Below are 22,562 nucleotides of genomic sequence, written 5' to 3'. Positions count from 1 at the left end.
ATGGCCTTTGAACAATTTTAAGTACTAAGTACAGAGTGAACCCATAATGTTATCTCCATTCTTTAAATCAAAGCACAGGTTGATATCTTGAGGGATTTTTTAAAATAATATATGATTCATTTGCTTCCCAGGAAATACACCAACTATCCAGCTCTTGAAATCTAATCAAACATTCCCTATTTTCAAATTTTGACTTGTTATTTATATATCTGCATTAAAACTCCAAGTTTTATTATCTTACGTAGTTCACTGAAGAGTGCATGAATATGATCAGAATCGACAGATTTGATCACTGAAGGAGAATTCTTTTTATACATGCAATGTAGGTAGGTAGTTGCTGGCTAGCGCTTCATGCTATTGTAATGCCTGTTTGAATTGTCATAACTAATTATGGCTTCATAATTCTCTTTTTCTCTTCTGGTATGTCTGTTTACACTGACCTTTTGTTTCCTTTGAATTACTTTCTTTGTACTGGCTTTGGACTATTCTAGACTCATACTACATCTCATTTTGTGTTCATCTGCCCTCTGTATCTTATGAAGTCTTGTATGTCATTAGAGAGGGTTATAGGCATTAACTATTGATGTATTTAAGGGCAATATTGGGGCTATGTCATAAAACTCTGAATATGAATGTATTTTTCCTTGTGGTTTTTTGAGTGTGTGAATATTGTGACAAGAGGTTATTAAACTTTGAAAATACCTTGACATATGTTTTGGTCAGGGTAAACCTCTTGCCAGAAAGAGAAATGTTAAAAAGAGATTTGTTGTTGTTTTTAAATGGCATGTAAAATCAAGGTGATTATTCAGAAAACAGTCAATAATTCAGCAATTTGTCAAATTAATAACACTCCAGCCCAAGAGTTTTGTTAGAGATGTTAGTATTGTAAAATTCCTCTAGCTGACAAATCTTAGGTTGCCATATGATGGAATTATAGAATTTCTCATAACTATGTTCAGGAAGACTAGCAAGAAAGTTAAAAGCAGAGACTCTGAGCAGATTTTCTGTATTTGTATTTGGATCCCTGGTCCCTCTCCTTATTAGTTTTGTGACCTTTGGCAATTTACAGTCTCTCTGTGCCTCAGTTTTCTTGTCTGTAAAGTGGGGGTGGTAGTATCTATTTCATAGGGTTTTTTTTTTTGAGTATTAAATTAACTAATAAGTATAAAGCATATGGAATAATGCCTGTCACATAGTGGATGGGGTACAAGTATTAGCAATTATTGTTATTATTCCTAACATGCAATCTCAAGTAGAACTTTAAAGAATATGGTACATGAAACTAATATTGGAATATGAAGCTAATAATAGATATGTGTGTAGAATCTAAGATTGTGATTTTATAGTGGATCCTCAGGTATTTTTTCATCAGAAAGTATTTCCACACCATAATTTTTAGGTGACTATTTTATTAAAAGGCAGATAAACTAGGAAAGGGAAATTCTGTCTTAAATAAAGCAGATCTTTTGTACCTTTGGAACTCTAAATTCATAACCCTAGGCTCTAGAAAAGTAGGTTTCTTCCAACCAAATAAATATCATACAGTTTACATATTATCAAATTATATAAACCAAAAAACAGGTTATTCAGAGTATACGTGAATATAAAAGTTAGTGTTTTATATACTTGTATTTATTCTTTTATATCACATCATGAAATTCATTTCAAGACCATTCAGCTGAGTTAATAATCTGAAGTGCCTACTGTATTTGAAGAGTCGTCTGTATTTAAGTATATTGGGTGAAAAAAGATATTAGTTAAATATGCCCATCTTTAAAAGAGCTGATTGCCTCCTGGAGAGCATTAGGTATTATTTTTATTGTTAACGATGAAAACCCTAAAGCAGTTTTAGCTTCTAGTTTGCTTTTGGGCTTCCAGAACATAGTGTTCAGATTTCTGAATTGGTTTTCTTTAAAGACAAAAGTAAGTGTTCACTGTAAAGATGAAATCTCTTAACTCTTCCTTTCTTTTGGTGGTTTTTGTAGTAGATATTCTTATGATCACAGCCTCATTCTGCCCACTACAGGACGAAGGCCATACCTAGGTGCTGCCAAGCTTTGCGCATTGCTGTCCTGGGTCAAATGAGGCCACGTGGGTCTTCAAAGGCTGTCAGCTCATCCTTCATGTATATTGATGGCGGCCCTTGCTGTATCTAGTACCCAGTGGTCTCCATTCTGTCGTAAGTGTAGTGCATCGCCCATCTCTTTCATACATCGTGGCTTGCTCTTTCTGCTCTTTCACACTCCTTGTAATGTTTCCTCCCCATTTTAACTTGTTCTCATCTCTTTAAAGATATGTGTTATCTTCAGGAGAATTCAGACATTTAGTGCTGCTCCCCTCCTCCTCTTCCCCATAGCTTCCAAGCAGTTTGCCTCCCCAACCAGGCTCGATTTAATTTAGAAGGGCTTTCCTATAATTTTTCCATCTTTCAGTAGCCACATATGTATACCTCTTTACTGTTTTAAACCATCTCATGCAGGATCTGCTGTCTTTGTTTCTGCCACTACATTTTAGAATAACTATCCATTTTATGACAATTGATGTTTTATAGATGGATCAATAGTTAATGGTTAAAATTAGCTTTGTTAGAATTCAAACTGTAAAATCTTAAAAGTGTTTTGCATTGGTTTGTCTAGACTAGCTAATCCTAACATAATCTAGTCCTAGGGAGAAATTGTTCCTCGTAACAACATTGATCAACTTCAGGATTTTTTTGTTTTCTAAATTCAGTTTCACCTAGATAGACTGTTATTGCTGCTGCTTAGAAGATGGGTTTTTAAATATATCAGTCGTTTGGGTCTGTAGCTATTACAGTGGTATTCATTAAGATTTCCAATTCTGCATCTGCTACCGATCACTCCATTCTTTCCATTGGTACGCCTGATGTTCAGCAAAGACAGAGTAACTTAGAACTGGAGAGGAAATTGTAAAATATGTCTATATAATTATTTGCCAGTAAGTTCTGCTGCTATTTTGAAAAAAAAGACAATTTTAGAAAATTGGGTAGGATGAATAAAACTTTTTTTGATTGGTATATTTGTATCATGCTTCTAGGCCATGTGGAGTTTGAGTCCATGTACATATGGCAGTGTGCAATTGAGAATTTTAGGGCGATATAGTCAAGAAGGTGAAATATAGCCAAAACTTTCCAGTATGGTGTATAGACCCTCAGGATTCCAAATATATAGAGCATGGAGAGATAGAAAGATGACTGAGCCCTACGCATAGTCTTTGTGTAAATTGGAGGGTTATAAATGTTCATCAGGTCCAAAAATAAGTTTATAAAAACATCACCTAAGAAATTTGAGAACTTTGCTAAAGACTAAGATAAGGAATTGCTAACTGTAGACATTAACTTCTATCCCCAAAGAACATATAGCCAGGAAGTAAAAATTAGTTGATGTATATTGCTTAATCCAAATCTCTCTGATGGTTTTTCTTTCTTTAAAGTTTTCTGCTATTTGCATTTAAGTATTTGGAGAAAAAAGAAAATTTAAAAAGCTCTATTCACCTTCGTTAGTTGGAATAAAATAAGAATGTATATTTATTCTTATTCGACAACCTTTTAAATAATAATGATAGTAACGAGAATAGGATGTGCCAGACTGAGCAGATAATATGAAGTGCCTCATTCAGTCCTCACAGCAGCTGTCTCAAATAATAGTAGTTGTTTCCTCCTTTTATAGATGGCATGACAGGCTTGGGAAACTAACCTGCCCTTTATGACGCAGCTTGTCAGTGGCAGAGCCAAGTTTCACTCCACTGGGCTCTAGAAACTAACTCTCTTCCCCTTATGCTACACTGCCTGTGGCAGTAATTTATATCTGTCAGGCATGAACTTTGGATAACTTGTCATTATCTTTCCTGTTCTCTATTATAATGATTGGCCATTTATCAAAAAGTAATTTTTATAAAAGCTATTGATCTTTCCTTAACCTCCATTTCCCACATTTCTTTGTTTTGCTTCTTTGGAGAAGCAAATCTAATCTTATCCATAGATTATTTTTAATATTCTGTATGATCCCAGCCAAAAGTCCTTGCTCCTCAAAAATAGCCATAAGGAATTCCTCTGTTTCACTATGTCACATGACTGAATTGTGAACTTGATTGCACATTCTTCATTATCTTCTGGAAATAGTTACAGTGCTGTGGAAGATAATCTTGACAAATCTCATTAGTCACATCACATTTCCTTTAAGTCGTATATCCCCAAAAGTTTTATCTAGCTTTCTCTGTTTGGGGAATGAAAATTACTTTTAAAAGATTTGTTTTTGACATTTACTTCATAGAAATGGATGTACACATGAGAATGCTTAGGTCTTTCTAGTCCATCTGATTTTAAGTACTCAGATTATAAATTACCTCTTAAAAAAACACTTATTATGGAAGTGTAGAATTATAGAAACACTACAGAAGACAGGTAGTACATAAAGTTTCTATTTACCCTTCACTTTGTTATAGTAAACTTTTGCTAATTCCCAGCTCTTAGGGAAAATCTAGTATTCTGGCCAACTGCTAACCTTTGTATCCTATAAGGACCACTAGTATTTAAACCATTCAAATGCTGTGACAAATATTAGCTAAGTTTATTATGCTTTTTTCTATTTTTATGTTCTCTAACCCTATAAAATATAGGAGATGTAACTAAATTGCTTTCAATTAAATTATGGTTTAAGAAAATAGGTCTGCTACTTTATAAATGTAGAGATTTCATCATAAATTTGATAAATTTGAAATTTATCACAGGTTGAGTGATTGTTATATTTTTATTAAAGTTTAAATGATATTTGCTTTTCTTCTTAAAAGCTTCTAAATACCCTAGCTGTCACTGAAAATCCACTATGGAAGACTTGTAGTCCATATTTTAGCTATGGAAGATTCTATGCACTTTAAGTTTATTTTTAACACTTAATCAGAAAATATAAAAACATTGCATGTCATTTCCTTGAACATGCTATTTTGGAAGTTAGAATTTTTACCTAACCTTTCTTTCTTACTAGCTGTTTTCCCCAAATTTTACAAACATAAAAAGACAGCTTTTAATTTTAAGTTGAATCTCATTTCCTGTTCTGTAAAGCATATTTTAATTCTGTTTGGTTGACTGAATATCTTTGGACCCATTTTAATGACTCTTCCTTGTCTCTACCCATGTAAAATCCATATAATCTAATTTGCATGGGAATTTTTAATGCTGAGTGAGGTTTTTAGTAAGTAATTAATATAAGGGAACTGGTTGGCCATGGAGTAAGACTCAATACTGAAGAATGGTAGATCAAAGATATGTGCAAATTACATTACCCTAACAATATGATTCTTGAAAACTACCAAATATAATTTATTTTCTTTAACAAAGACCATAACCAGAGAAACTTCATTGTGAGAGAGTAGTGTGCTGGAAACAGTGTTGACCAAGTCATATCTATCATATAAATATATGGTGGCTTTGAATGTCTAGGCACAAAAGGTGAGATCATCACCTTTATGTTTTCCTTGGGCCCTGATGTCCGGCCTTGCTATTTTTGTTTATTTTCTAGAAATGGAATGTTTAGACTTTTAAAATTGGGTTTTTGCAGAGAAGCCAAGAGAATGGGCATTGCTTGCTTCAACCCTGTGTGATGACATAACGGTGCTTACCGTGCTTTCCTTCCTCTCTCCACCCCTTTTCTTCCTTTCTGTAGATGCACATCGGGAATTCCTTCACAGGCCTGCTTCTGGATACGTGCCAGAGGAGATCTGGAAGAAAGCTGGTAAGAATTGTTTAAAAACATGAGTTTAGTGTTCTGGCAGCTGTGTGCAGTTGTTAATGCAGAGATGTGAAGAATGACAAGAAAGGACTCCACTGCTAACAACAACAACAAGCAAACAAAAACCTCACAAAACAAAATAAAAAACCTGGTTCATATTCTTACACCAGGCCTGCTTAGAACGTGAAATAATTTTGATTTTAGTAGCATCTGCTAGTGCCACTCTAATTGAGAGTCTGGTGGTATTTCCATTACAAACCCCTCTTTTTTCAAGGCCTCTAATGGCTTCAGGCTGAAATTTGGCAGACAGGGTCTCCACTCATATGTAATTTTTCTGTTATATAAAAATGCCAGTGTTTTATAAATTAAATTGCACACTTCAGCATTCTCATGTGCTTTCTAAAGAAAAAAAAAATCACATCACATCCATTTGACCTGTTGAGGGACTCAGAGGATGTACTGGGTAGAATCAATTTTAAAAATATATCTTCTGTGCTCAGTTATTACTCAGTGACTAGCACTGAATTAATTTTAAGTTAAATAACAAAGTGCTAAATTTCTATTTGTTCTTTCCCATGAATGATTTTCCATGTACTGCTCTTCAGTGACATACTGCTTTATATTTTGTAGTAGATTTAAAGTTCTTGATGACCCATTGACTTCTTATTGGGCTTAGTGAAATTCAGATCTGGCAGAATCTTGGAGGAACACCGGCACTCTAAAAGCTGGGCAAAACCTCTTATAAAAACCAAATCGGAAGATAAAACATAAATCTGTTTGAAGAGTTAAAGATGACGTGAAAACATAGTATGGTTTTGAGCTGCTGAGAGTTCGGGTGTTAAAATAGTTTGTGTATCTGAGTTGAGAATCTAGGAAATATTGTTTCTGTAAACAGTCAAATGGGCATAAGGCTGGCAACACCAAGACAAGAGTCAAGGGAAAGGTTTTTTTTTCCCACTAAAGATTTCTCTTTAGATTTTCCTGGACTCAGCTGTGTGCAATTGTATGCAACTTGCTGATACTCTGATCACTTGGCTCTCATTCAACTGTTTTTATGGATTTTCTAGGAAATACCTGCTTTTGTAAGAGTGATAATGAGTTTAGAAATCAGATGATACTCTAGGTTTAGGAGCGTAAATTAAGAACTAGAATAATCTCTTGCACATCCAGTATAGAGATCCAACAGGTTCATTCAGCTCAACTGCATAGTACAACCAGCATCACTTCTAATATTTCCTAAGTAAGCAATAGAATGCGACACTCCCAGGCTTTAAAAAGGTACAGGGTGCCACCTACCTGGAAAAAGGGTCACTGTTAGCTTCCTTTTGCCCATTTTGATCCCCTACTTTTTTACGCTGTCAATGCAACTTATTCCAATAAGAGATACAAAGAATTGTCATTTTGGATAGCAGAAGAATGACTTTTTATGTTGAGAGAATCTTGCCCTGTATTTCCATTTGTGTGTATTTAAGTTAAGTTCTTGATAAAGAAAAATTGACAGTAAACTTGTGGAATCCAAATTCCTCCTGGGCTATTATCTGCTCAAGTCTTTGTTTGACTGCTATTAAATGAGCAGATTTTCTGAACATACCTCCTTTGTTGGAAAGTCACCTTAAATACTGATATACGATGGAAGTCCTGCCTTAAGCAGTAAGCAATCGGAAGCAGATTCACAACTGTACTATGTGCTTTCCACTTACTCAGTATGTATATATGTGTATTTTTAAATTTTTTTTATTTTTTGCTTCACATGCTGCAATCTGTTGCATCCACCGTTATTTTCTGCACTCTCTGGTTTGTGGGTATTTGAAGCCACTTCTGGATAGTTTAGGTCTTGGAACTGAGAGAGTAGAGAAGGAGCAATACTGTGTTTCTGATTGGGTCCATCCCCTCTCTAAGAAGGGTTAAACCTTGCCAAGGTAAATGTTTTGGTTATTTTTGAGATGCCTATCATCTATACTGGGTTTTCAGTCTAAGATATGATAGCAGTGTAGATTAAACGTGTATTCTTCTCCCAGTGGTATCCCTAACCTGCTGTGTTAAGAACCGTTTCGGAATAGTTTTTTCTGTGTCGAGTGCTAAATGTTAAGAAGTATATTAAATCCAAAGTATGGATGACAGTTTCATCTATAAATCTCTAATAACTGCTTATAATATTTGCCTTTATAAGGCTTCTTAAGCCTGGCTGGTGTTCATAATGTCAGAGCATCCTACATGACTCAACACCCAGGGCAGAATGTGACATCTGCACTCGGCTTGTTAGAGTTGGAGAGATTTTTTTCTGGAATTCTAAAATTTGCTGTAGACAAAATTTTTTTTAGGATGAAAACCTATATGAGGTGTCTTTTCAGTGAAAATATCAAACATTACCTTTGTGGCAAAAGATAAGTAAATAAAATAAGGTTTCAAACATTTGAAAAATATTGAAGGGGCAGCAGTTTCAATTTTACATAGTGTAACCAATGCTATACATTTTTTCCCCCATGGAAAATTTTTTTGCAAGAGAGTATCTCTTGTGCTTGAAAGTACGTCATGTTAATTTTCTACCATTTTTATATTGAAATGTTTTCAGACTTGCAGAAAAGGTGCAAAATATAGTTCAAAAATTCTCTCATAACCTCACCCAGATTATCAAATTTATTTTCATATCTTCTCTTTCTTCCTCCCTCTTCTTCCTTCATTCCCTCCCTCTCTTTGTCTAATATATATCACATTTTTTTCTGAACTATTTGAACTATTTGAATGCAAGTTGTAGACATGAAATTTTAGTATTTCCTAAGAAGATAATCTCAGTACATTTACTAAAATCGGGATATTAACAATGATGCACCACAATTATTTTATCTTCAGACCCTATTCAAATTTTGCACATTGTCCCAATAATACAGCATAAATAATATAATACCCATTTTTAAAGCGTTTGCAGCCATATTAGTTTTTCTTTTTAAAAAGGTAGCATTTTTTAAAGCAGTGGTAAGGGTAACAACACGTTACCAAAGGTCTTTATAAAATTGGAAGAATCTACTGGAAAGATGGTTTTAAAATTACAACTGAATGTTTTCTTCAGCATATTTCTTTTCAGATGATCAGAGAATGTTTGCAGTTGGTAATAAATATTCAGGCACCTTGCAAATGTCCTACCAATTCTCTTTGCTGATCTGTAGATGCCTGTGGGATTAGAATAGGAATGCATAATTTAAATATAAATTGCCTGATTTGCATATACAATTAGTCAAGCTGCAGCTTTGATCGTAAGCAAAAATTATTGTCCTGTATTACTGCTTAGATAGAATTTTAATTCACCTTGAATATTCAAACTAAATTAGACCCTGGCTGTATAGTTAGAAGGGCAGCCCTTCCCTAGTGCCCGGAGTCATTTATAGTAAGGTAATAAACCGTCTTTTCACCTCCTTCCTGCTAAAGAAGGTTCTGTCAGCCCTGTCTGCAATACTCTGATTCTATCCAGATTTCAAATGCATATCTTTGAGCAACACAAAGGCTTAACATGTATTAGTTAATATTTCCAGTCTGGATCTTTCGCTTACATTTTAGTTTACAAAACCTAGCAAACAGTAATTGCAAAGGAATGTACTTCAGATAGAAGGCTGCTGAAGTGACAGTTCCTTACTAGTGGAGAGCTTTTGATGATCCTTAAGTCATGGACTCTAGATGTGTGAAATAAACCAGAGACAGTTCAGAAACTATAGGAGTACTTGCATCTCTTACATTTTTAATCTACAGTATAGCATTTTTATAAGGAATCTATGTTTTTAATTAAATGGAACATTTAATTAAGGTGCTTTTTTAAAGTGGGTGAAACAATTAAGTGCAAACACTTGAATGAAACATGTCATAATTAGTTTTAATAGAGTGCTAATTGGTACTAGGTTTGCCAAGTTAATAATTACTGCTTATTAAATTTTCAATTAATCATTGTCATTTTGCTTTGAATAAAGATGAAAATTAGATAAACTAATTCAGGGGGAGGATATTTTCCCTTGTTAATTAGAACAGTTAATTTTTTTTAAGTGGAAATTACTTGTTTTAGTTGTCAAACTTATGTTGTATATTAGTTGAATCTCTGCACCTGATCTGTAGCCAAAAATAAAGAGCTAATTTTACAACTTCCAGGTTTGTAGTTAGGCCTTGTTATTTTGGCCTGTGGTAAGATTCAATTATATTTGTCCAGAGCAACAGTTGGTTATGCAAAACTGTTTTATATGCTTGATTAAGCAGATGAATGACAGCTTAAAATATGGAAATGAGAAGATGCTTTTTTAAAAAACCATCATTTAGTCTATAAAGATACATATTACTCAGGAAATGACTTAAGAAAAAGAAAAACTGGATTGTCTGATAACCTTTTTTTAAAAAAAGGTGTGTATTAACTTAATTGGCATATGTGTTGCTTTTTCTCTGTTGTATTGCTTTTTTTCATTTTTAACCAGCAAAATAATTGTTTGTACTTAGATATTTGCACATACAAAATCCATTCTGTTCCTCTATTTTTTTCTGAAATCTTTACCCAGGAACTTCCCATGGCATTGTGGGAAACTACCCTGACATGTCTGAATTACCTAAACCAAACAGGTTTCTCATGCTTCTTTGAGTCTTCTTTAACTACTTAGTCTCCGGAACACTAGTTTGGTGGAAAAATTGTAGTAGTGATTACTTTAAAAAATATTCCATTAGTACAAGTTGAAAAACTCTCACATCCTATTTTCTTAAGTGTATTTCAAAAATCTGCTAGTTTTTGACACAGGCAGAAGAAATGCCCAACCACTTGCACAACAGTCCTGCATGGCCTAAATAACTTTCTAGAACACAACCAGTAGCCAAGATTCTGAGCTAATAGAGATGTTTTCTTTTCCGATTTGGCCTGACCGGCATCCAGAGGAGGCCGTCAATGAGGTGAAACGCCAGGCAATGACGGAGCTGCAGAAGGCTGTGTCCGAGGCGGAGCGGAAAGCCCACGACATGATCACCACGGAGCGAGCCAAGATGGAGCGCACGGTGGCCGAGGCCAAGCGGCAGGCCGCGGAGGACGCGCTCGCCGTCATCAACCAGCAGGAGGACTCCAGCGAGGTAAGGGGCCAATGGGAGCCTTCGCTGTGAAGAAGGCGGTGCCCCCTAATTATGGTGCCCCTTTTGATTGGAGGAGATCACAGACTAAAGCAGTTATTGGAGGTACGTTAGTAGACCGACACTTCTTTCAGAACAGTTTGGGGAGTAGGGCACTCGGGGAACCGACTAATCAAATTATGTTTCTTCGTTAAGGACCTGAAAGAAGAACTCCTTGCGAGGAAGTGTTCCTAATGGGCTTGGTGGGTAACAGATGAAAGTGAAATTCATATAGCTTTCCAACAAGTATTTAGAGACTCTAAACTGGGCCGTGTGCTTGTCTGTGAGCACACACGTGTGAAAGCCTGTGTGCATGGTTTCCTCCCAGGAGAAACCCTGTGGAAACGGTGGTCTCCAGAGATGTGCTACAAACATGGGATCAAAGTCATTTCCCTTCACCAGTGGTTTTAAACTCTAATGCTAAAACAAGGTTTGCTTCAGTTAAACATTCTAAGAGATTAGTGTACAGTCTATATTTCCACATTACTTTCAGTAACCATTATAATAATTACATCTCAGCATAATATTGCTGCCAGAGATATTATTTAGTATTATCCCAGTACAATTCAGACATAAATGGCTCCTTCACAAGGATCTGGGAAGTAACTAGAACAGAATATATACTAGAAGACTTTTAAAAATATAAACCATAAAATCAGAGCAATATATTAATACCCTATATTAATTAAGACAGCATCAGGGTTCCCCAATCCCAAAGAAGCTTTTGATACAAGATTACAATTAGCTAGTCACACTGAGCTGTACTAGCAAAAACATGAACTGATAAATCAGTGATCAACAATACATATCTATAATTTGTGAAGGAGAGTAAGGATTTAATTTGTACCAGGCTTCTCTGTAGATGAAAGACCCTGCGGGAATCACTAGATGCCCAGAGTTTCAATTTAATTTGTAGCAGATGAATAACAAGGGGACAAAAGGAATTGATTTTCAACATTTGAAAGTTTCTTAGAAAAGCAAAGACAAAAGGAAGTTGATCTACCCTTTAACTTAAGGAGACTTTTCCATTGTAAATTCAATGTTTTTGGCATCTTGTGGCTAAGATATTTAAAGACCTTGTTTTCTTTTTTTTTCTTTTAATTTTTAATTTGTATTTGTATCTTTGGAAAAGAAGTTATCCTGCTCTCTTCAAGTTAGTAACACTGAGGCCTACTTGTCACCATTAAAACATCACTTTCACATGAACATTTTACGGATGTTAGGTATGTTAAAAATATTTTGTAGGTCACTAAATTTTTAAGATACATGTTTAGGAAGAAATTGTGAATTATGTTTTTGTATTCTGGCAATAACATGCTGTATTCTTCCAGTGTCGGTAAGCTTTTTACCTTTATTCCTAAAACTATCCAGAAAAATATATGATCTTGATGCCAGTATTTAACTTCATAAAAATACAGAATATCAAACAATAACTATGATTAGTAGTAGATACAATGAAATAACCTATGTATGAGTAACCTTCACTAGTAATCTATGTTACTTTCTTTCTATTTGGATTTCTTGGGGACTTGATCTTTATCATAGCACTACCCTTGTCTTTCGTGAGATTTTCCTAAGAATTTTAAAGCAGACTATGCTAGGGGAAAGTATTTGGAATTCAGTGGGCCAAATTTCATTTCTGGTTCCATCTCTTATAAACTGAGTGGGCTTGAAAAAGCTACTAAACCTCTAAAAGCTTTAGGCTTTTCATGATGTGAAGATTTGTGGAGTTGTCTCACATAGTGGCTACACCCCTCAGAGACATGAAAATATTACCATTTTCCAGGTGAGGAAACTCAGCTGACTAAAGTTACACAGCTAGCAACTGGCAGGATGTACACTGGAACTTGCAGTGTGCTGTCAGTCCTTATATTGTTATGGGAATCATTAGGGTAATTCTTTCGGGCAGATAATGAGCAGCAGCTTAGATCTGGTTTCTTACCTTTTTTCCCTTTGAACTGCAGACAACTTTTAAGACTTGCACAGGAATAATGCCTGGAAGTTTAAGCCTCTTTTCTCCAAAAGTAATGTGGATATTTTCCTGAGGATAGGAGAGGGGGAAAATGGAAGAAAGATTTCATTTGAATAAAACTGAGACTCTTGTAAATTTTTTTTTTTTCTTGGCATGGGCAGGCTCCAGGAATTGAACCCGGGTCTCTGGCATGGCAGGTTAGAATTCTGCCACTGAGCCACCATTGCACTGCCTGAATATTTCTGTAGATTTTTTTATGAATCTGCACGTGTATGAAAGTAGTTAAGTGGGACTTGAAGTAAAGGTCAGTTCATTAGTCCTTAGATAATGTTGCCAATTCCTCTAAGGACTGACCACATCCCAGGGATAACCCTGTGTCTATTGGTAGAGTCAGTTAACTGTATGTTTTCTCAGTTGGTGGTTTGAGCTTAAGGATAATTGTTTTTTAGAAATTCTTTATTCTTTATTTAAGAGTAAGGACGTGACTTTGAAAGCAATGTATTATTTTTCCATTCCCTGCTTTTTCATCATGCTAAGGAGCATGCAGCTTTCAATAAAAGTGGCGTGATGACATCCACCTTGGCAGTGATACTTGCCGGCCACCTAGATCTAGAAGCTCAGGCTTCCTTGGGCTATGATAGAACTCCCTAGTCCAGCCCTTGCTATGGTCAGCCCCGGGCTCTAGAATCTGTTAGGTCAGGACTGCATGGCCCAGCTGATCTGTAAGGTGGTACTTCCCTGAATTCTCTTCTATGTTTTTATATTTAAGAAGGTTTCTCGAATATTAACCATTCAGCCTCAAATAAGGCCCACATAGCGTCGTGTTTTGGAAATTTTATGAATTGTTCTTCATTTTCTTAGGAGAAATAAGAGGTCTGGCCATCATGGTAATTGACTGGGAAAAAATATATATTCTCACTAAATGTAAGAGCCACTGATTTTAAAAACAGTACTCAGAAATTAATGGTTATCCTAGCCAAAAAAATTATGTTTGTAGGCTATTTGCTACATTTAACTCTAAATTTCTTTTCATTTATTCTTTCCATAATAAATTTTTGAGCCTCCACTTGACGTCACGGACAGTGCTAGGCCCTGAAGGTCCAGTGGTCCCTGTTTTAACTGTAATTCATTGAGGAGTCAAATAAATAAACTCTAAGAATGGTGATAAAGTTTAGTATGAAGGCTTTTGGGAAAAGGTTTTGTTTATCTGATACTTAAGTATAATTAGGAACTGGTCAGCCATTTCCACACTCCCACTGCCTTGCAGGGAAGAAGATGGGAGATGGAAAAGGGAGCTTTTGCTGGGTTTTGAAAACAGGATGAACGTGTAACTGGTGTGTATTTTAGAAGGACCACACAAGCTGTACTGTGGAGAAAGATGGAAGAAGAAGAAAGGAGCATGTGTTTCATTAGTCCTGGAGAGAGATGAGGGGCAGATGATTGGATGAGGGTCATCATGGCCCTGGGAGTGGATCAAGTTGGGTGTGTTGGCTGGATGCTTATGAGATGGAATTGGCAGGCCTTGATGAGTGATGAGCTGTAAGGAAAGGAGGAGGAGTCAGGGTTTTCAGTAGACATGGAATGTTTAGTATATATCCGTCAAGTAATCCTACTTGAAACATTTTCTAAAACTTGCTGACTCAATATATCCAGAGTGTTGTGTGGCATGGTGGAGAGGGTTAACCCTTCCTCATTTCTTTTGCTTATGCAGCACGAGTTCAGACATTTAAAGCTCAGATCAGTTCTTCAGTCCAACTGCACAGTTTTCTCTGTGGACTGGAAAGTAGGCAGGAAGGGATGGAAAAGTTTCAGGAGGAGGAGAAAAGTTGAAAACATGTCATTGTGGAGAACAACAAGAACAAAGCATGGGACCAGGAATGAATAATGTTTGGGTCTTATTTGGAGGATGACACTGTAATTTATCTTCCAGACTGGGACACTTCAGAGTGAAAAGGGGTGCTTTATGCTGGCATTGACCAGCGCTGTAAATCAGGGCTGCCTCAGGCACACTGGAACCTGTGTGGGTTACATGAAGTTGATTTTTCCTGAGATGGAATAAGACCTAGAATGAGTGTTTAACCCTGCACCAGGCATGGTACAATTTGCTTTCTGTACTTAGCTTATTTCATCCTCATAGTAACTCTTAACAGAGTAGATGATGGTGGTTCTTTATTTTGCAGGTGAGGGAGCTGAGTCTTGGAGGGGTAGACAGGTTGCTTGGGTCTCAGAGCCAGTGAGTGTGTGAACTGGTCCCCAGCCTAGGTTACCTGGCTCGAAGACCATATTTTTAAAACAGAATTTGTAGGTTTACAGAAAATTATGTGGAAATACATGAGTTCCCATATACACCCTCCCTGACCCTCTCCTCAAAAGAGTTTTCCCTATTGGCAACATTCTGTATTCATGTGGTATCTTTGTTATTGAAGGCCTTGTTTTTAATGTCCTGTATTAGTATCTCTGTTTCCTCTTTGGACTTCCTTTGGATTACTTCTACTTAGTTCTCTAATTCTGCTTAGGTTTATACACCAAAAATTGTTCCAGTTAATCACGACACTGATAGTTAAACATAAAATATATACATTTTTAATATTTTTTTATGAGAAACGAATCAACATATGAACATTCTTGACATGGTTACTATCAGTGGCTCACAGTATTATCACATAGTTGTGTATTCATCATCATGATCATTTTTTTTTAACATTTGCATTTCTCCAGCAACAGAAAGAAAAAAGAAAAACTCATATATGCCATACCCCTTACCACTCCCTTTCATTGATCCCTACTCAATTTATTTTAACCTTTGTTCCCCCGATTATTTATTTTTTTAATCCATATTTTTAACTCATCTGCCATACCGTAGATAAAAGGAGCATCAGACACAAAGTTTTCACAATCACACAATCACATTGTGAAAGTTCTATCATTATACAATCATCTTCAAGAAACATGGCTCCTGGAACATAGCTCTTACAATTTCAGGCACTTCCCTCTAGCCACTCTAATACACTATAAACTAGAAAGGGGATGTCTATATAATGCATAACAATAACCTCCAGGATAACCTCTCGACTCTGTTCGAAATCTCTCAGCCACTGACACTTTATTTTGTCTTATTTCTCTCTTTCCCCTTTTGGTCAAGAAAGTTTTCTCAATCCATTGATGCTAAGTCCCAGCTCATTCTAGGATTTCTGTCCCACATTGCCAGGGAGGTTTACACCCCTGAGAGTCATGTCCCACGTAGAGAGGGACAGGACAGTGAGTTTGCTTGCTGTGTTGTCCGAGAGAGAGAGAGAGGCCACATCTGAGCAACAAAAGAGGTTTTCTGGGGATGGCTCTTAGGCCTAATTTTAAGAAGGCTTAGCCTATCCTTCACGGGGATAAGTTTCATAGGAACAACCCCAAGATTGAGGGCTTAGCCTACTGATTTTGTTATCCCCACTGCTTGCAAGAATATCAGGAATTCTCCAAATGGGGAAGTTGAATTTTACCCCTTTCTCTCCATTCCCCCAAGGGAATTTGCATCTACTTCTTTATTCACTGTTCAGACCACTCTGGGATTTATCTGAGCATCACACTAGCCTGGACAAACCTACAAAATCCCATGTCTTTTTCAAGGTTCCAAGTACTTAGCTTAAGATATTTTTAATAGTTTTCTCTTTTTACAATGTATTATTTCTGTATTTCATCAACTATATAACACATTAGCAAAAATCAGTTTCCATTTCCATGTTCATGTCTAGTTTTTTTTATTGCAGCACCATCTGTTGAATTTTTGTTTTGTTTGTTGTGTTTTGTTTGTTTTGCTTGTTTGTTTGTTTTGGGGAAAATGCATGGGTTTTCCAGTTAACACTGCTTGATTAGGGCTATTTTGAAAAAATGTACTACAGCTTTTCTTTGAGACCTTAGCATCTATAATTGAAATAAATGATTAAAAATAGAAACAAGTAATAAACGATTGCTGTTGTATTCCAATAATTTTGACTTTTCAGACATCAAAATGATGTTTTCCCCCTAGGTTAAAACAGCCGTTATTCATTATTCTTACATAGGTGAGGAACTGCACAGTTTTTATCAAAGCTGGGCCATTTTGTGGCACTGAAGTAGCAACGCTAATTAAATCTTTAAACTTTACATTCCCAGAGCCCTGCTAAGGCCTGATGATGTGAGTAAGACATTCTGAGAGGTTTATTTTCATTTCTCTTTCTATAATTAGTGAAACCTCCCCCAGTGGAAACTGCAGCACAGTCCAGCCTGTGGAAATGCCACCTGTGTAGACTGAGTAGAACACAGCTACTTAAGCAGGAGTTCACAGCAGAGCCTCACGTTAAAGCCCTCACAAAAACTCTCAGACCAGTTGGTTTCCAGGAGAAGTTGGAACTCTCAAAGCAAGAGTGAGGGGATGATAAAATGTTTTTGTGTCATTTATTCAAAGGACACCTGTTTGATCCCATAGACAAGTATGGTGTGGTAGATGGAGCCCTGGGCTTGGAATGACCTTGAGTTGCTCACCTCGAGCTCTGCTTTTCATCTGAGACATTTTCAGAATGTCTCAGAAAAATTGGGATTATGTTTATGTACCCAATTTGCAAGGTGGTTGAGAGGAGCAAATTAGATGAGTAGAAGAATTTTATATATATAAAAAGTCACCTTACAGATAAGTGGAGAAAGAGAGAGAAGGAAAAGTAATGAAGAAGCTAGCCTAAAAGGAAGAGCAGTGAAGGAATTTGAATAGTAAAGGGTAAGGAAGAAGGGACTATAGAAGCAAAATCTGTGTGATTTGGCACTGAGTGGTTACAGGTGTTAAAGAGAAGTTTCCAACAGCATGACAAGGTCTTGTGCATGAGTGTTGTCAGTGACTGACATGGACCACGTGGGTCAGATTTCGGGAAGAAGGACTTCGCTGTCAGAGGAGCATCCTAGATCAGGCAGTTGGAAGTTAAGAGACTGCATCTTAGGAAGGAAATAGAGTAGTGGGCTAAAAACACAGGTTTGAAAGTCATTTTCGTACGGGTCACAGTTGAAACCATGAGAGTTGACAAGGAGAAAGCATAAGAAGGAAAGGCTATTTCTTTTTTTAATGCCAGCTTCTCCTCCCCCAGCCATGCCAAATATTTAAAGAGAAATGAACCAGTAGAAGAGGAAGAACTTATAGTATAAGAGCCAGCATTTCAGTATCCTAGAGACCAAAGGGGTAGTAATTTCAACAAAGGGAATTGAGAAAGGAGGAAAGGGGAAAAATGGTCAGTAGTGTGACTGTTTGGAAAGGCCGAGGACAGTAAGATGAGAAGAAGTAATTGGTCACTGATAAAGTTTAAGGGGAAGAAAGCTGAATATTCTCTCTGTAGCTCACAGCTCAGTGCCTGTAGGGGGAGGAAGTTAAATTGGATGGGCAGTGAACTTTCTAGTTCTAAAGGTTGTATGGTGCTGGGTCTGGAGCAAGGACTAAATATGCTTTCACTCTCTTCCAGCCCAGGCCAAAAGGAGGAGATAGTGTTAGTAATGGCCAGTAAGTCAGGATCTCCTGAACACCAGGCTCTGGGCCCGGCACTGGCATACTCCTAGGTAGCCCTGCGGTTATCATCCCTGCTGTACAGTCACCATTGCTCCACGACGAGGTTAAGTAACTTGCCTGTGATTCTGACACCACTAAGTGATGAAATTGGAAACGAAACCCAGGTCTGCCTGACTCTGGAGCCTGTGCCAATTCTATTATAAAGTGTCCTATAAAAGCGTCCCCCTTCCTGCTCCAAACTCTGTCCACTTTCAGGATTTAAGTGCCCTTCTAACTTTATTCCTACCAAAGTAGGCCCTAAGAAAAGATGTGGATTTGACAAAGGGCAGCATTTTAGAAACTACTTGATTTGCATTCGAAAGGCTGGTGTAGATCAAATCTTGACTCTGTAATTTCATATCCATGTGGCTTTATTCAAGTCATTTACTGAGGAGGTTATTTTTATTGGGCCTCAGCTTCCTAGCTGCAAAATGCATATGAAAGTGGTTTTAAACTGTAAAGCACAGTGCAAATATAAGGTGTTATCTTAATGCAAATCTAAGTCATTGTGTTACCTTCTGTAGAGTTCTTTACATTTTGGAAGTTTTTATTATCGTCATTCAATTTAAATTTATTGAACATTAACTGTGTGTCAGGGTTTCTGGAGAATGTGCCTAAGTCCTGGAGAAAATATTTTGTCTCTCGAAAAAGGAGTTCCCAACAGCAAAAACCAGAAGGAATGTATTCTGCTAGAATGAACCAGAAAAAAAGACTATTCTCTGTGTTTCTAAAATGACAACATAAAGGGACAAAGAACAGTCTAGTTGTTCCTAGGGACAGAGACAATCACTGATGTGAAACAAGGTATCAAAAATCTTTGATATGCAGCTTTGGCATTTAAAAGCTTCAAGCCATCACTTCCCTTTCCATACATACCCTTGTTTCGTCCATTTAACAAAAGGGAAGTTTGTATTCAGGCTCAGGTACTTCATCTAATTCAGTCTAATTTCAGTCAATTGACTTATTCCCGTTTTTCAGACAGAAAGAAAATGTTCTTTATGCCAATAAGGCGATAATATTATGGCATATAAAGGAAAAATATAAAGTGCCATGAGCTTTGGGAATGAAATTTGCTATGAAATGGTGTTCTCAAACCTTCCACACCATTGTGGTGATTCATCATGGGATCATTCCTTAGAGGACCTACAGGGAAAATAAAATCAGTTATTTTATTTTAATATTTTTATTGAGATAATTTTCACACACGTGTAGTCCATCCAAAGTATACAATCGACAGCTCACAATATCATCACATAGTTGTGTATTCATCACTATGATCATTTTTAGAACATTTGCATCACTCCAGAAGAGAAATAAAAAGATGAAAGAAAAAAACCACGTCCCATACCCTTACCCCTCCTTCTCATTGACCACTAGTTTTGCAATCTACCCAATTTTTTTTCCCCTTACACCCCCACCCCCATTATTTATTTTTTTACTCATCTGTCCATACCCTGGATAAAGGGAGCATCATCCACAAGGTTTTCACAACTGCACAGTCACCTTGTGAAAGCTATATAGTTATATAATCATCTTCAAGAATCAATGCTGTTGGAATACAGTTCAGCAGTTTCAGAAACTTCCCTCTAGCCTCTCCCAATACACCATAAACTCAAAAAGGAATATCTGTTATATTTCGTAAGAACAACCTCCAGGGTAACCTCTTGACTCTGATATTGATTTATGAATAAAACAACCATCGGGAAATGTCTGAATGTGGAAATCACAAATTGAAAAATGTGAAATTATCTTAAGCAAATGACTTCTTTTATCCCTTTCCTTGTGGATATACTCCTGGGTATTACACACAATTTGCAGTTTTTCACTTTGTGAATAGCAGAAAGCTTAGAAATTTCACGTGATCCAGATTGGAGTGCTGGCAAGACTGCAGACTTTCTGTTCCCTGGATCGTGACTGGGGTTGCCTGTTGCTGCTCAGGCATCAGTCTCGCAGGTATGGATTAGCCAGCAGTACATTCATTAGAGGATTATGCGCTTTGAAGTTTTCTGTTAGATGAACACGTGCACTAAATTTCCCTACCCATTCATTGCAATGCAGTATCAGGAGCACTAAAAATATGTGGATTTTCTTTTCCCTCACCAGATCATTTACATTGTTCTTTGTTTTACCTTCCTACAGCTGAAGGTTGTTTTTGTCCCAGTGGTGGGTGGTAAATGAATGGAATCTAATGATTTCAGAACTTAGCCAGAGTCCTTGAATCTTGGATCAGAACCAGGAGATGCTAGGCAAGAAGCCTCAATTCCCAGCAGCTCACTATCCAAAACATCTATTTCTGTATTTGGCACAATTTCACTTTTTTTTTATCTGTAAATTGTTCCCATATTTAAAAACACTTTAAAAAATAAAGAAGTCCCCATTCTGTCTCCTTTCTACCCTCCCCCAACACATGCATTTGTAATTACCTGGTTTAGTCTGTATGTTTAATCAGTTTAAATTCAGAATGTTGTGTACATCTGATTTCAATCAGAAGGAGCCATTGAGTATTGGGCAGTCACCACCCTTGTGTCTGCCAAAATGTGCCGCTGCCAAAAAAAGGATAGGACTTGTACCAGGGTATTTCCTAAAGAAGCCACTTGACTCAGATTAGATGTTTAATTTCCTTAAAATGCTGTTTTGGATTTAGGTCTCTGTTCTCTAGTTGGGATTTTCTGATGTAATTTAGGAATATCGCTTATTTGCTGAGTTTGTTCCAGGATCCAGCTGGCATTATTCTAAAGCCTGAGCCTCAAGGAAGTAAGCTGCACTCAGTTATCATACCTCACTGCTTTGAAGGATGGGCCAGGCCCATGTTTGTTCACATCTTTGTGGAAGCATTATATGTGCAACGTGATTGGATTAATTTTGAGAAAGTAAACTGGAGTTGTGCTAACGAAGCCTCTGATCATAGGTACACAGCTTTTGAGATATTTCCTAAGTGAAATTGAATTAGAAAAACATTTTGTTCCAGTTCTGATTATTAACTTTAATTCCATTTTTATTTATGACATATTAACCACATTTCCAGATTTCTTCAGCTGTTTTTGCTGAAAACACTGTTTGCCTGAATTTTAGAGATCATAATTTTTTTTCTCATTGAGCTATAATTTCTGAATGGTATAAAGAAATAGTAATGTAAAGTTTGGCTCTTTCTAAAGCCTTTAAACCAGAGTTCTTGAATTTATAGGCTTCCCTTATTGATATTTTCTAGGAGTCCCTTTGTCTACTAGGAAAGTTAGAATGACAGCCAAAAGTTCCTTTGCATATTTTGTGCAGTGGTGAAACCATGCACAACAGGGAGATGGGCTGACATTCTACTGGGATATTTTCAGTAGGCTCATGAGTCGGAACAATTGCCCAGCACACAAGAGGCAGATTTTTAATATCTTTCTATATCAAGATATTAAGAATTTCTGTTTTAATTGCAGCATAGCCACATACTGTCAGCTGGTTCGGTTACCAGATTATAGTCAGAAGTTTGTTAACAGGAATGTTAAAATAAAACATTTAATGGCACAAAACTAAAATGACTTGATATAGCCTGTTTCACAGTAGTGATGGTCTTTCCAAAGGAATTACAGAATTTAAAGTAGACTCTATAAGGTTCCACTTCCTTGAAAGAGCTATCGAGGGCACTGTCACGATTCTTCTCCCCCCCACCCTCTACCCATCCGTCCTTCCATCCTTCCCTCCTTCACTACGATGTACTGCATATGGGTGCTCTTCTGTCTCTAGTAGATGGCATTGCAAATCTGTTCTGATTCAGGCTGTATTTATCTTGAAGTTTGAATCTTCGAGGGCAACCTCATTTCTGCTTTTCTCACGTCTTGGAAAATACCACCTGATATTGGTGGCAGGCTCACTGGGGTCTAGAGTTTAGTACCCCTCACTAGTAGATGGGCCTCAGGTTTCTCCACTTTTCCTTTTTCCCAGAGCTGCTTTCAAGGAACAAATGAGCAACAAAAGATCTCTGTCAACTGGAAAGTATTGTGTACAAGTGTGATTGTTATTTACCCAGTTTTAGTATTTCTAGTTTCTCCAAGAAAAATTAGGCATAGTCTGATTCATTTATTTCACAGATATTTACTGAGCACCTACGTATACGGATGCTCTTCTGGGTGCTTAAGATAAAGCAGGGAAGAAATAGACTAAGGATCCCATCCTACAGGGGTCT

The 22,562-nt window shown here is 36.8% G+C and overlaps 1 protein-coding gene across 13 annotated transcripts in view; it reads left to right on the top strand.

Annotated features, from left to right (window-relative positions):
* Positions 1-22,562, top strand: part of RUNX1T1 (RUNX1 partner transcriptional co-repressor 1) — a 134,694-nt gene that overhangs the window by 110,961 nt on the left and 1,171 nt on the right. For 11 of the 13 annotated variants that reach the window (XM_077167185.1, XM_077167183.1, XM_077167186.1 and 8 more), the window contains 2 exons: positions 5,679-5,747; positions 10,639-10,829. In XM_077167185.1, the coding sequence (XP_077023300.1) occupies positions 5,679-5,747; positions 10,639-10,829 (260 nt within the window). Of the gene's footprint in view, positions 1-5,678; positions 5,748-10,638; positions 10,830-11,021; positions 11,069-12,000; positions 12,089-22,562 lie in introns of all 13 variants that reach the window. The other 2 variants (XR_013178338.1, XM_077167195.1) reach the window with 2 other exon arrangements.

Source organism: Tamandua tetradactyla, chromosome 6 (genome assembly GCF_023851605.1).
Source record: "Tamandua tetradactyla isolate mTamTet1 chromosome 6, mTamTet1.pri, whole genome shotgun sequence".
Taxonomy (NCBI): Eukaryota; Metazoa; Chordata; class Mammalia; order Pilosa; family Myrmecophagidae; genus Tamandua; species Tamandua tetradactyla.
Note: the sequence above shows the minus strand (reverse complement) of the source record. Positions and strands in the feature narration are given on the sequence as shown.